This window comes from Amphiprion ocellaris, chromosome 9 (genome assembly GCF_022539595.1).
Source record: "Amphiprion ocellaris isolate individual 3 ecotype Okinawa chromosome 9, ASM2253959v1, whole genome shotgun sequence".
NCBI lineage: Eukaryota > Metazoa > Chordata > Actinopteri > Pomacentridae > Amphiprion > Amphiprion ocellaris.
In genome coordinates, this window is record NC_072774.1 from 17,608,583 (window position 1) to 17,623,554 (window position 14,972).

The 14,972-nt window shown below is 40.6% G+C and overlaps 1 protein-coding gene across 14 annotated transcripts in view; it reads right to left on the bottom strand.

Annotated features, from left to right (window-relative positions):
* Window positions 1-14,972, bottom strand: part of mef2d (myocyte enhancer factor 2d) — a 114,056-nt gene that overhangs the window by 51,464 nt on the left and 47,620 nt on the right. For all 14 annotated transcript variants that reach the window (XM_035940818.2, XM_035940817.2, XM_055013516.1 and 11 more), the window contains one exon: window positions 14,379-14,582. In XM_035940818.2, coding sequence (XP_035796711.1) covers window positions 14,379-14,582 — 204 coding nt within the window. The remainder of the gene's footprint in view (window positions 1-14,378; window positions 14,583-14,972) is intronic.

Below are 14,972 nucleotides of genomic sequence, written 5' to 3' on the forward strand. Positions count from 1 at the left end.
CACTCCTAAGTGAGAATGATTCAACTGCATGCAATTCAGCCTCGGAAGTGGAGCTGGCGGGAGCTTGTACCTGCAAGAGCTTCAGACTAAACCCCGAGGAGGCAGAGACAGAGATTCATTTCATTTTGGATGAATTAGCCTTAAATCCTCAAAACAGGTGAGGGCAAGAGGGTAATGATGCCATTTGGATGTAAGGGTAAAGAGACTTTCAGTGTTAATAACAATAGCGCTCTTTGATATGAATCTCATTAAAACTCCAGGCCATTATTATTATCGCAGTGTCAGAGCTGCATTTTATCTACCCACAGAAACTGGTTATTAGAAAGATTTGTTCCAACATGGAGACAGTCGCCTGATTCAGCTGTTCAGTCTCAGCAGAACAAGTCAGCGTTCTGATCTGAAGCTTAATGCAAATTTAACGCGCTGGAGCCGCCGCCACACGCTTTGTTGTCCACAGTTCATAGAAAACACCATGTTGTCACAGTTGGTGTGCTGAAATGTGTGTGCTCTGACCTAAAATTTGAGAGAACAAAAGAACCATAGGAGAAATAAAATGAAATAAAAACAATCACTTTCAACATGACAATAACAGCATGTGACAGACGGCTGCGTGGAATATGGGATCGAGGCATGGACCTCCTGCTCCCGCTGTCTGGACACAAACAAATAAAAAGCCTGCAAACAAAACTGTGACACACTGGAGCTGTAATGGGGCACTGTTCACATGTAATGACGCACATTTGTGCTTGTATACCAGCAAAGACCTAATTCTGGCGCTGGCATTTCCAAAGCCAAACATGTACCATCGCAGCTACATGCCTAACCCAAACCATAACCTAAATCTAATTCTAAAGCAAAAGGATACTGCTCTTGTTTTTAACACTTGGATGTTACCTTTATAGTTTTGGGCATCATTTTTGTTGGTTATGATAAATTTTTAATCAAAAAAGAGAGATCTGCGACAACAGCAAGAACAATACAAGCACATGCATTGGAAATTCAAGCCACTCAGATCCAATAAGTGCCAAAAGTCCTGAAGAGCTGAATATATGAGATATTCTGTGTCATTCATTTATCTGTGGAAGGAACTAGCTGAAGTGATCCGGTTCTGACAAAGACTAATGCTCATCCTCAATGGGCATAAAACTGCAGGAGGTCAAAGCAAGAAACTTTATGGGTATGAACAGGGAGCCATCTTGGTACACTGTGTCCAGTTCTCTTTATACATCCAAACCAAGTGATGGAAGCTCACAATGGAATGAGTAACAAATTATCCTTTTTCAAATATGCTCGGCTAACATAAAGGTTTGCTTCATATTTGTCTGACTAGTCATGTTTCTTGATCTGTCAGCCTTTATTTTAGCACTCTAAAGTCTCAGCAGTGACCTTGGTAAGTAAAATTAATGAGAAAAATTCTACAGAAAACTATGAAAACAAGACCCAAGATGAGGAGAAAAGTCTTTTGGCTGTGGACAAAATTCCAAGAATGCCCCGACTTTCCTAAAATGTGCTCACTCTCAAAACTGAAAGACTAACTAAAATTATCAAATTTTCAAAAAGTCTAGTGCCACTGAGCGAAGACACATATTACATGTAAATATGTAACACAGTATGATCAGTGTTCCTGTTCTGCTATAATGACTATAAGTTTTTTTTACCAAACATTTGTATTTATTCATCTTATAAGTAAGACAACATTTACAGCTTTGCAGTAGTCTGTCACCTTATAATTGACATTTAGCTATTATTAAGTAGATTTTTTTGACTGTATGAATTTGTGCACTTTGTGAACCTTGCTATTATTCATTGCAAATATACTGTAATTTATATAATGGGCACTTCAGTTTCTCTGTGGCAGTAACTATGACACCACAATAATTTTTTCCAAGGGGCAATATAAGGTCAATAAAGACCGAAATTTAATTTATTATATCGATTCAAAAGAGGTTTAAGCTCTAAAAAGGACATTGTTTATCCATTTGCAGTATTTGTGCAGTGTCGTTTCTGTAAGTCAGCTGCATTTTACATAGCTGGCAAACAACCTCACCTTTATCCACCATTTGATCAGTCTGTGGTATTGAATCCTAAATGTTTCTGCGCATTACTTTTCACAATTTGGTGTCACAACTATCAATTTGGTTGGCTGGTTTATTTCATTTTCTGTCAAAGAACCAGGTCATGAAATAGATCAGAGTGGCAGTGCATTGTATGAGCGCTCAACGGTGGAACACAAGGCATGAGCAGTACATTTTAAATTTGGACAGATCTTTACAGATCAAATATTTATTTTTACCCTGTGTTCAGCAGTTTGAATTGGATGCAAACAGACGTACAGTATGCTTCCTCTTCACATGGTCTCAACTTGCTCTCGCATGCACTTGACATTTCTTGGACATCGCAGTCTCTCTCGTTCTTTGTCTCATGTTAACTCAACTGATATTTTGTGAACATTACAGTGCAAACATGGGCATCTCTCCCTCTCCCAGTTTCTGTGTTTGTCTTCCCACTCTCTCTCACAGTGAACATTTTGTGGTACATTACAATACAATCACATTCTCTCTCTCTCACACACACACTCTCTCTCTGTAGTGCACTGATCAGCTTGTCTCTCAGTCAGTCAGCCATCTGTTCACCTGTCCGCCGTCTCCCTCTCTCACTCGCTTCCCCTCTCCCCCTTTCTCTCTCGCTCTATTGTGTTGCCAGGGTAAGATTCACCCTGCAGAGCACCACGCCGGCCTCTAACTGGCTGCGGTTGCTCATAAGCCCCGCCCCCCTCACCTCCCTCCCTTCCTTCCCCTCTAGCTCGCTCGCCCACCCGCCTGTCCGCCCGCCCTCTGCTTCCAGCCCTCCATGTAACGCTGCCGCTGCTCTCTTCTCACTCTCTTTTTGTCTTTCTCTCGCCCTCTCATCTCTCGGCCTGCCACCTTTAACGCAGCTCTCGCTCTCTCACAGAAAAGTGCAAAGTCTCACACTTGTCCTTCTGTGTTTTTCCGCCCTTAACATCTCTCTCTCTCCGTCTCTTCCTTGTTATGTCTCTGTATGCCACTCTCCCTGGTCGCTCATGTTCTCTCATTCACCTTCTCTCTCTCATCAGTTTCGGTTCCTTTCCCACTACTCTCTCTGTCCTCTTTTGCCCTGCTCTGTCTCTTCTTTTCAGAGCTTTTCCACCGTAACTCTCCTTCCTCCTCTTTCTGCTCATCTTCTTCTCTTTTTAAGGAATGCATATGAAACCTTTACGCAAGAGCTGAAAGTCCACATTGGATGTTCGGGCAGACTTGACTTATTCTCAAGAAAATGTTGTTGATTCCATGCATTTATCCATTCCATCCATCCATTATCTATACACCGCTTATTCCTCACTAGGGTCGCGGGGGGTGCTGGAGCCTATCCCAGCTGACTCGGGCGAAGGCAGGGGACACCCTAGACAGGTCACCAGTCTGTCACAGGGCTACTCCATGCATTTAATTTAAACAAATGTACTTTAAGATTGCTTGTATTCATACATTTAAAATATGTCCAGCCTCCTTCCTTCTTTCAGTCTTTTCTTTTTTAGAAATGTGTTTTGCTTTGTCATGTTCATTCTATTTTCTTCACAGAGGGCGACATTTGTGTCCGCAACTGTGTCTGAGTGTGTATCTTGACCTGTGTGTGACTTAGCATTTGCACTTGGTTTGACTTCTCATTTTTTTATGTGATGTTGGGCATGTTTTGTTTATGCTACTTCTGTTTTTATTTTTGTACATTAAAATGTAAATTTGAAGTCTTTTGTAACTTCTGCTTTGAAAAGTGCCTGTGTTCACCATATGTGTGTTTGTACATATACCTACTGTGTGCAAAAGTTTTAGCCCCTTAAGATGCTTGAAATTTTAGTCCATCATTAAAACATTTTGCAGTACGACAATAATCAAAAGCACACAGTCAGGATCATAAAGAAACATCTTCAGCACCAAGAAGAACAAGCAGTCCTGCAACTGATAGTTTGTCCCTTATGGAGACCTGATCTCAACATCATCAAATCAGTGTAGGATTAGACAGAAGACAGCCTAAATCCACAGAAGAACTGTGGTCAGTTCTGTGTATAACTGTACCTAACAGAGAGGGAGCTGCAATAAAAGCAAAGGATTCTCACACTAAATATTGATTTGTGATGCACTTTCAATAAAGGCTAGGGTCACAGTTTTTCAAGTTGGTCTTAAAGGTGACCTATTATGCTTTTCCTTATTTTCTGTCTCCTATATAATGTTAAGTGTCAGAAGTTCATATTAAACTCCGTGAACATTTTCTTTTGAACTGTAAATCAGGCAAAGGCACTCCAGAATAAAAACAGAGAGCTGGAAAGGACATGATAGGTCCCATTTAATACAAAAGTCCACTTCTCATATGGACATTGAAACTGGTTTTACTGCTCTAACCATCCCTCCTGTCACCATAGGAAGATCGTTACAAATAAAAGCAATGGAAACAAATCAATCAATCATTACTACAAAGTTTATCTGAAGTCAAAACAAAGCATCTGTCGTCAGACAAATGAAATGGGTATCCTCCAAAGATACAGTCATTTTAGTATCAAATTCCCACTTTGTGTTGCCATCATCCTGCTGCAGCTCAGCAGAGAAATACTATCCGCATAAACACAAGGAAGCTACTCCTAAGGAGACTCACTTTGGAAGACTGCCACTTGATTTAGGTAACTCATGCTATTTTCAGAAAAATATAAAATACCTTTTTGTCTCCTATTACTTCCAATGAGAGCACGTTAGGAAGGATCTTTTATTGGCCAATATGAACAAAAGGATTGATTATATCAAGCAAAAAGCTTCATTGTTCATACAGACAATTGGTTTTTGTTTAGAAAATAAACCTCTTCTATTACTCACCAATAAAAATTTAATTTTACTTGTGTTGCCAAAAACATTTTCACATTATTTTAAGTGTAGTTTATATGTATGCACCCAAAAGCTCTTATGTAGCAGGCAGAGTCCCTGTTGTCTAGCTCTGGTCAGTGCAAAGCACAATGTAATGTCACCTCCCATTGTGGCATGTTACATATAGAACTGCAGAACCAAGTCTCTCACACACACACACACACACACACACACACACACACACACACACACACACACACACACACACACACACACACACACACACACACACACACACACACAGACACACACACACACACACACACACAGACACAGCCCCCTCCAGTCAGTCATATGGGACATCGTGTCCACAGTCTCAGCACAGCGCTGGCTGCCAGGCTCCTCAGATGTTGTATTATAGATCAGCAGTTGTTTCTCACGTCGCGAATCTACCAGTCTGTGAAATGTGAAGAAACCCATAGCTGCCCACTCAACACAAAATCGCTACTGCAAAATGACTAAAAATTCATTTTTAGGTCACCTGTTGTTGAACTAACCAAATAAAATACAAAGAAAGACAGGAAGAAAGGTACCCTTTCTTGTCAAGTCATGTTTCATATCAATTTTTCATTACGATTAGTCACACCCAGTATTTCTACTGCTCTGTTGTGTTGAGAATTTACGACACACTTGTCTGAGACACAAAAGCAGATTTAACGTTGTAGGAATGTAAATGTATATAAATATGTAAAACTGACAGTACATAAAATCTCCCTCACGTCTAGTCATTTTCGTCTATGTAGGACTAATAAAGGTCTTTTTGAGTTGAATTCTAAGAAAAAATCTCAAGGTCAAATTGGATTTACCTTCCAAACATTTAACATAGCATACAACTCGTTTTTGCACACTTGTATACTTCTTAAGAATTTTAGTCTTCAGATTTCGATTTAGTATAGTAACTCATCACAGCCATAGCCCATTCAGCTCCGACTGGTATTATTTATCCATGACATTAATGCCCCTCTACTCTCACTGGCTCTCTGGAGACCTCTGGACGACTTGCTTGGTAACAGAGGAAGCCGACCACGTAGCGTCCCTCCTCGGCAACAGACAGCCTGTCAGCCGAAACACTGACGAGGGCTAAACAAAAAGGTGGGAAGGAGGTCGGTTTGGTTTACAAAATGCTATGGGCCTATTTTTGTTTGCTTTTTAGGGCTAGGTGTTCATGACTAAAGTATCTCTACAGTGTGACTACATCTTGAAGTGAGTCTCAAATTCAATCAATCAAATACTTCCAGCCCTTAATATCTTTTAACGAGTCTATGCCCCTTTTCATTTTAAGGCTATTAATCATTTTGTAACAAAGGTCAAGATTCAAGTTCTGAACAGAATAGTGTGAATGTGTGGCATAACAAAGTTCACCATAGAAACCATCTTTGTGTGTGCCCTAACCTTGAAATGCTGCAGAAAAAAATGATTTTACAATAAAGAGAAAGAACTACCAATGAAACATTCATCTCACTTTTGCTTCATTTTAAGGATAAACAATAAAATACATCTCAACTTGCCTCAGAATCCAAATCTGTAAACCCAGCTGAGGCCAGAAATGAAAATCTAATTTTTTAAGTAAGTCTGTTCCCCCAGTCTTCCAGCACAGCACACTTTGTTAAGTTCTCTTTCTTTCATTTAAATCAGTTCAACTACGTATCTGTAAACTGTAACTTTTTACAAAACAGTCAATCACATATCACAAACTTCAAATCATTGTAATAGTTTCTATTATCTGCAGAATAAAAATCTAATGATGTCATGCAATACACCTAAATTCCACAAAATATACCCAAAAAAAGGACTTGGCATGGGTACTTATTAGTTGGACCTGTGTGTGTGGAGTCCTGTAAGAGAGGAGTGAGTAAGAGTGATCAGCTGGCCGGTGCTGACCAATCATGTACATGTGGACAGGCCTCCCAGTGACCTCGTCTAGTCCAGATTAGGACCTCAGGATATGACAGGTCTTAGCAGGAAGTCCTCAGAGTTTGGATAGCAAAGGAGGATTATCTGAGGAGCATGTCCAGGGCAACAATGGCATCACCAACCTGTGTGTGCTGGGGGAGGAGGGCTCAGGGGTGCACAAGCCTGGAAAAGGACAAACTTCCCCAGTTGCCCCTTGGATTGTTTTGAGGTCGTACAGTATTTGTTTGAAGTGCCGAGGCTATTATGGCAGCTAAGAGAATCAGTTGCTTACTGAACAAATGCTGTCAAGTGCTGTTTAGCGATACGTGAGGCTCCCCTGGCTGCAACCCAGGAGGATCGGGGCGGTGCCCAGAGTCCTTAAGCCCCTGCAGCGAGGCTCGCCGGTGAGATCTGCCTTCCTTGAGCCGCTTAAAGAAAAAAGGGCATCCCCCTTCTCCGCCCATCTTGCTTTCTCTCCTCGGCCATTCATCGCCACTCTTTTAGCATTTCGCTCGCTCGTGTTCCCTCTGTCTCTCGCTCTCTTCCTTTCTTTGCCCTGATTGGGATCTGCAGTCAAGCGGATTAACACATTCTGGCAGGAGAGGCAGGCTGCCCACACACGCACACACACTTTCAAGCAGCACGTGCATCTCAGAGAGAGGCTGTGTGTGCATATGCATTGCCTCTCAGCCTTGCACTGAAGTGAAGGAATGTCTAACTCTGTGATGAATACTGAGTCCATGCTTACCCACACACATGCACACACCTCAGTGTGAACTGAAGTGCTTCTAAGCATTCAGGGACACAGCTGCATGGATGTACAGTGCATGCAGTGTGACATACACTAAGCATACTACAAGTGTGTATGTATCTGCATGTGGGACTGTGTGTGGGCCTGCGTGACTATATCCACACTTCATAATTTATACTCAAAAGCACTTGCTTGGAGAGACCCACAGAGGCAGAGCAGCAAATGGGCACATTCTGTGACTATCCAATTATCCCCCTCTCTCCTTCTTGCTCTCTCTGTCACTTGGTATGTCTCAGCTCTGTCCTCGACTAGCGACATTACACCAAGTGCCAGGGCAGATAATCTTTAATAATTATTGTATAATTCAGCCATTTACTCACATCGGCTGTTCTACTCTACTGGGTCCCACTGAAAGCCTCAGCACTGTATGTCTTGTGTTTTTGCTCCATTCAACTCGTCGTGGTCATTGCCTCTAAATGTATAATATGCTTCCATGTGACCCGAGCAAAAGACAGAGAGAAAGTAAAAAAACAAAACAAAACAAAAAAACTAGACTGCTGCTTCAGTGACAAACACTAGAAAACAAACACAGAGTGACAAAGCAGTTCTGCATCCCAAAAGGGACTAATAGTTATTATCATTAAATCCAAATAAAAGACTGGTCTCAAATAACAAGTGGTTTGTCAAGCAAATTACAGCTGGTTTCAGTAAAAGTTTGACAAAAACATGGAATTAAGAAATCTAAATTGTGTTAACTTGGTTGTTATTTTTAATACTTCTAAGCAGCTGTTAATGAACCTCATTACTTTAATGCTTGTGTGCTGACAGCAAGTCTTCAAGTGAAGTGAAAAAATTTCAAAGCTTTTAATGTGAAACTGAAGCTCACCAGAAAATATCTAATGGAATCTTAAGAAAAGCTTATTTTGGACAAAAGGATAAAAAAGCAGTACATGTTCTACTTTTGTAGCACACTTTTCTGTTAGGCTGGTGATATTCTGTATTTTTCTTACTGTCCACAAATCCCATGTGCAGAGCCAAACCAATGCAGAACGTATCCTACTAACAAGTATCATGTGGACATCAAAAGCCTGATATATTTTATCCTATGTGCCATACAGCTCCATTGTTGTCCAAAAACTATTTATAACACATCAGTCAGCCATACAGTTGCACTCAGTGATATGTTCCTTTATTTCCATGAGCACTGACATACTGTAAAACTGTTTATTTTGACTCAGTCCCACATACAGTAGACAGCCTTCACCAAAGCACCAAATGTGAATTAATCTGTTGTGGAAAATAGTCCCTCAACAGATGTACTATTTCATCCTGGGCAGGGGTTAAATTGGGGCTGTCCAAGGCCGTTTTGGCCATTTAAAATTCACTCTCTCACTGCATCTATCTTCAACAGTTAACATATTTTCACAATCCATAGTCTTAATAATTTACAGAATTGCTAAAATACAATTTCTCTCACACCAATAGGTCTAATAACTCTGGTCTGCAGCTTTAGTCTATTAAAATGCCACAGATGGCATGGATAGATGGATGGCTAGGTAGGAAGAGAAATGGGTCACAAACTGACACGTAGACCTCATTTTGTATCATAACTGAATGTAAATTGGTCTGATATTCTGCTTAAACAACTGCAAGTCGATTTACATGAACATATTGAGCAAGCCAGTGTGGTTTGAGCAGAATATCAAAGCAACTCAAATTACACCACAGCTAGGTAATGCAAACCATTTTGATCATGTCCTAGCTATAACATCATTAATGTATGTGTCTACTTTAGTACTGTAGAATGTAAATGAATTCCCTCTTCATGTATTTATTACAAAGACTGGTCAATGCATATTAATATTAATATTCACTCTTTCTTTCATGGTGGCCGAATGCTACAATTCCTAAATTTGATACTGCTTCAAAGAAGAGTGCTAACAGAAATGTTTTATTGTCATCAGCTGGTCATTTTTTACACTGCCACATTCAAAGCAGGAGACTGTAAATTGGGATTTGTAATGTCCACATTATCCTGCTCCTGAATAATATTTACCTACTGCTAGATAAGTGAAATACTAAGCCTTTTTTAAAAGAAAACTAAGTATATATTTGTGTTTTTAAAAATCTTCAGTAGGAGCCAGGGGGGTTGGAACTGACAGCCACAGACAGGTCAGGGAGGTCAAAAAGTCCTTGAGATTCACTAACAGATTGTATGTTTTTTTGTGTGTTTTTTAAGGGATTTGTAAGAAAAGTAAAATTACAGTAAACAGACATCTGAGATTCATTTTGCAGGATTTTCTACTTTTTATCCACTCAGAGCTAAATTTTAGACATTATACTCTACAATATTTACGTGATGACTAGATTCATTGTTTCCTAACAGACTTTGCATTCAAAATATGTCAAAGGCTCATTAAATTTAATGTGCAGCGACAGATTTAATTATTGTTTTATTAGCATTTTGTGTAGCTATCTGCAGCATGCTACAGCTATTTTTACTCAAATGTTGCTTTTGATGATGTTTTTTTCCCCCAGTTGTAACGATTTATGATGCTACCGCAAACGCAAAATAACGAGGATTAATGGAAAACGGCGTGGGCGGATGACACTAACACCCGCTTAACAAGGAGGTGTGTGCTGCAGCACATCTGGCAAAGGGGACAGCTGAGGACAAATGTTGGAGAATGTTGCTAAATGCCTCCTGGCCTACAGAGGGGACGAGTGAAAAAGCAGGAGGGTGGGAGGGCAGTATAAAGGCCGGTACAGGAGTGAAGCTCCCATGTAGGACACACACACACACACACACAGAGGCTGACACACAACCGAGAGGCTCACCAAGCTTGAATATTGTATGAGGCGTTCTCATGGGCCACTGCAGAGCATGCAAACAGAGAGGGAGAGGTGGACTTATGCACACACACACACACACACATATACACATTGCACGCACACACACACACACACACACACACACACACACACACACACACACACACACACACTAATGAACACACATAAAGAGAGGGAAAGAGACAGAGCGACACACTTGAAAACACAAACACATGTACGCACACAAACAGAGCCAGTGGAGCTTGAGCTGATGTGGCCCAGAGCAGCCCAACGCCCTGCCACCACACACACACACACACACACACGCACACACACACACACACACACTTGCATACACTTAAGAGCCATCTGCAGCTGGAGATACAGCCTACAGAAAGGCTTTACTGCTGACACTCTGAGACAGACAGAAAGAGGAGGACAGGAAAGAAGGGAAAAATTGTCGTGACCGAGTGAATCGGGAGATTAGGAGGAAGGGAAGCCAGGAAGAAGGGTAAAAGGAAGAGAGAAAGTGACAGACAGCGAGGTGGAGGGAAAAAATATGGGCCCAAACTCTGCTACCTCAGTCTTACCTCCAGCCCACTCAAAGACAAAACTGCTTCACCAACACTTTCACTGAGATTTCAGCAATTACTGGACTTAAGCCCTTATTGGATGAAATTCCCCTAAGATGCATTCTGCTCTGGCCCCAATGACCTCCTGCCTCTTTTCAACCAAATAATAACCAATAATAACCAAGCCCCATGCACTAAACTTAGCACTTTCAGAAATACACTCACTACAGGTCTCTTTAGCACAATCAATTAGTCGAATCTGTTTACCTGTAATGTAGCTACGCAAGCACAGTCTGTGTGTGATTCTAGAGTCGATTAGCCTTGAAAAGTGTTATTTTGACTGTGATCTGACCTTTTTCTGATGAGAAGTAAACAAATTCCTCCACAGAAAAATGATGAAAGCAGGTCCTGGGTCTGAATGTTGGATTTGTGTTTGCTTTATTTGAAGGACTGCAGCATTCTAGCATGAAGACTCTTGAGTACTCAGGAATAAACAGCCCAACAGCACCAGTCTGAAGGCAAAAAGTCCTTATTTAAACTGTTGGACAAAGAGTTCAGTGTCTCATAATTCCAGGAGAGTGTGTGTTGTATTAGGGTCAATACAGTACAAACCCAGACTTAGGTCTTTTTAGAAGATGGGAACTAACTTTAGAATAACGGTTCCTACTGGTGATTTCTTCCTGGGTTCCTGCAGTGGAAAATGGCTATCAGCTGTATTTGAAACACTTCCAGCGCACAACTGTAACTAGTGATTGATTTAGATGTTTGTGGATAGCTTCATATAACTTGGAAAAGAATGATGCCTTAAAGCAAGAGTTAGAGGTCATATGAGCATCCCTTGGGTTCACGAGATGAATCAAACAATGTTTGTAGCCTCTGGGTTCCTTCCAATAACGTATTTGATAAAGCAGCGTGAGAGGGGGGAAATAAAACTCATCATTTGCTGTCAAAGTTCATCACTCCTGGGACATGGGTAGGTATCGCTTACTTCATAAATGCCATGATTCAAAAGGTAGTGGGGAAGCAAAGGTTGCAACTAATATTTATTTCTGTAGAATTATTCTTCATTTTTTTTCAGAAGGTTGTCATTCAGCAGTTTAGCAGCAGCTGAAAAGCAGTCATTCGGAATCACTCCCACTCAATTATTTATTTTCTTTTTCTCAGTTGCCAACACAAGATATAATTCCAAAATTATGAGGCCAAATTGACAAAATTTCAGTTTGGTAAATTGGAGGGAATTTCAGATTTTAATTTGAAGTTGAATTAGATCGGGTGATGTCAGTATCCAACTTTAATGGCCTAAATCTATTTGTAAACTGGCCATTTCATTGTTTGATACCTCTTTCCCTGAGCGTTTTTATGAAATATGTCTTTAGAATGAGCAGCAAAAATGACAGTAAAAATATGGTGACTTCGTGATGACAGGGTTTGAGGTTGACCGATCAGAAACCTGCAGCAATATGTGTAAAAACAACTGAGGAAAATATTCGAAGCCAAGCGAGATCCAGCTTTAAGTCAACACTCCATATGAGGCATAAGTGCTATACTGCAGTGTACACGGCTCGCTGAATCATACCTAACCATCTCGTGTTCAATTCATGAGAGGGCCATTATGTATAAAAGGGTCAGCAAGGCATGTGAATGTGCTCCGTGTTCGCCTGACAAGCTCCAGCAGAGCTTTTTCCCACAGGGATGAAAGACGTTAGGAAACAAATGGATTTCTATTACAAAAACATAAAAAGGGAGCATAATGATTTCCCTCACACCTTCTCCCCTATAACCTCATCTCTGACCTCTCTTTGCGTCAATATGCAAATGAACAAACATTATTTTTCGGCTCTTCTTGACAGGCTCTCCCTCTATATGATGGCCATTTTGTGCCGAGGTGGTTTCCAATTGGTTCCAGGCGTTGTCCTTTGGCTTGTTGCTGTTGTTGTTGTTGGATAGGTCTCTGGGTAACAATACGGTCAATGCCAGAGGGGTAAGGGGGCGATGGGAGGAGGGGTAGGCCCAGCTGTCCCTACCTCTGCCCTCGCTGTAAGAGAGCTGGCACTAAGCCAGAATACAGACTTAAACAACACTGTGATAGACTGGACCCAGTGATTCTGAACTGGACTGGCTTAAGGCAATGCAGACTGAACTGGACAAGCATGGACTGCACTGGACTGGGATAAAATATACTGGGCTGCAGTAACTGAAGATTTGTGGGAAATAACATAGATTATGTGAAATGACCAAAAAAAAAAGAAAAAAAATCTAAGAACCTAGTGGGGTACATTAATGAATAAAACTACATAAATCAGCAATATAAAAATCAATATCAGAAGAAAGCTGAAAGTGTATTGATAAATCTTACAATACAATGTGCAATCTTTACTGTCTGACTTACTCATTAACAGGGAGTCTTGAGTATTTATCAAATCCTCTACATTTACAGCCAAGAGGTAGTTAACTTAGCACAGAGACTGAAAGCATGCTGAAACAGCGAGCCTGGGTCTGTCTAAACATAACCTCAATAACACCACAATGTCTTGTTTTTTGCATTGGCTTTCATACAGATTAAACAAACAAGATATGATATATCATTCAGAGAACTTATGATGTACTGTTAAGTAAAACATTTTAAACTCTGGCCAGAATTATGCTAGCTGCCCCCTCTGCTTCCAGTGTTTATGCTAAGCTAAGCTAATCGCCTCCTGGCTCTAACTCCATAATCAGCCATTAAAGTGATATCAATCTTCTGATTTAACTTTTGGCAAGAAAATGAATATTCGTATTTCCCTAAATGAAAAGCTTTTTCCTTTTAGATGAACTCATTAACTGTAAACTAGACTAGTGTCTTTTTCAAGCAGAAAACACCATATTTTGAGCACGCAGAGATGCAAAATCCAGGAAAAAGTCAGTTTAAACTGCACAGCCGCATTAAAAAAAACTTAAAAGAGGAACACAGACATACAGAAAAATGCTGGTATTTAAGGATCAACTTCAGACCATTCTGGACCAAAGGCAGTAGAAACTGTTAACAGACTTGACTGCAATGCACTAGACTGGCCTTAATAAACTGCACAAGGCTTAATTGAGTCTGAATCTGAGTCTGGAGTGGGTTAAATTAGATTAGTTAAGATTAAATCGTAATCATCCCACTGGGGAATAAACTAAGCACGAGTAGGATGCATCAGCAAAGGGCTTGCTAACATTCATAAATACAAAATGACTCTGCATCTATGAATGAAAATGTTTAAAAAGTATAGATTCCAGCATCACAGTGAGTCAGAGAAGTGGACTTTTTGATGCAAGAACTTCATCAGGGTAAAATCAGGGTCACTATGTTAACCTTTTCATCAAATATAGAGCTGTTTCCTGTTGTTATACCCGCTGCCCTTCCCTCCTGTGTCCACGCTTTACCTCAATGATGTCGGCGTTAGTCCGGCTCTCGTGGGGTTCATTGTACTCGGTGTACTTGAGCAGGACCTTGTCCATGTCAGTGCTGGCATACTGGAACAGCTTGTTGGAGTGGTTGAAGATGATAAGAGCGATCTCGCAGTCACACAGGACGCTCAGCTCGTAGGCCTTCTTCATCAAACCGAACTTCCGTTTGGTGAACGTCACCTGTCGAGCAAGGAAACGAGGCAAAGGGGGAAGGAGAGAGAAAAAAATTTGTTCATTTTTAATAATAAATGATGACAAACAATAAAAAGAATCTCTAAATGTAATGTTCCAGTGGAGTAATTTCCTTTCAAAAAGTTGAAGTGAAAAGAAGGGCATTATCTCATTCGTCTGATATTTCTTGTTTTAGGAAAAATATGTCTTTATGGCACCATTTCCCCTGAATGTTTGATGATGTGGGCCAGAGCTGGGCCAGGCCTCTGGCGACATGCCAGGGATTATAGATGAGCTGTTTTCATTTCCAAGGGGCCAAAAATTTCTCTCAGGACTGCTGAGTTTGACATTCATAAATGAAAAATGTCCACATTTACAAGCTGAAAACATTTACAAAAA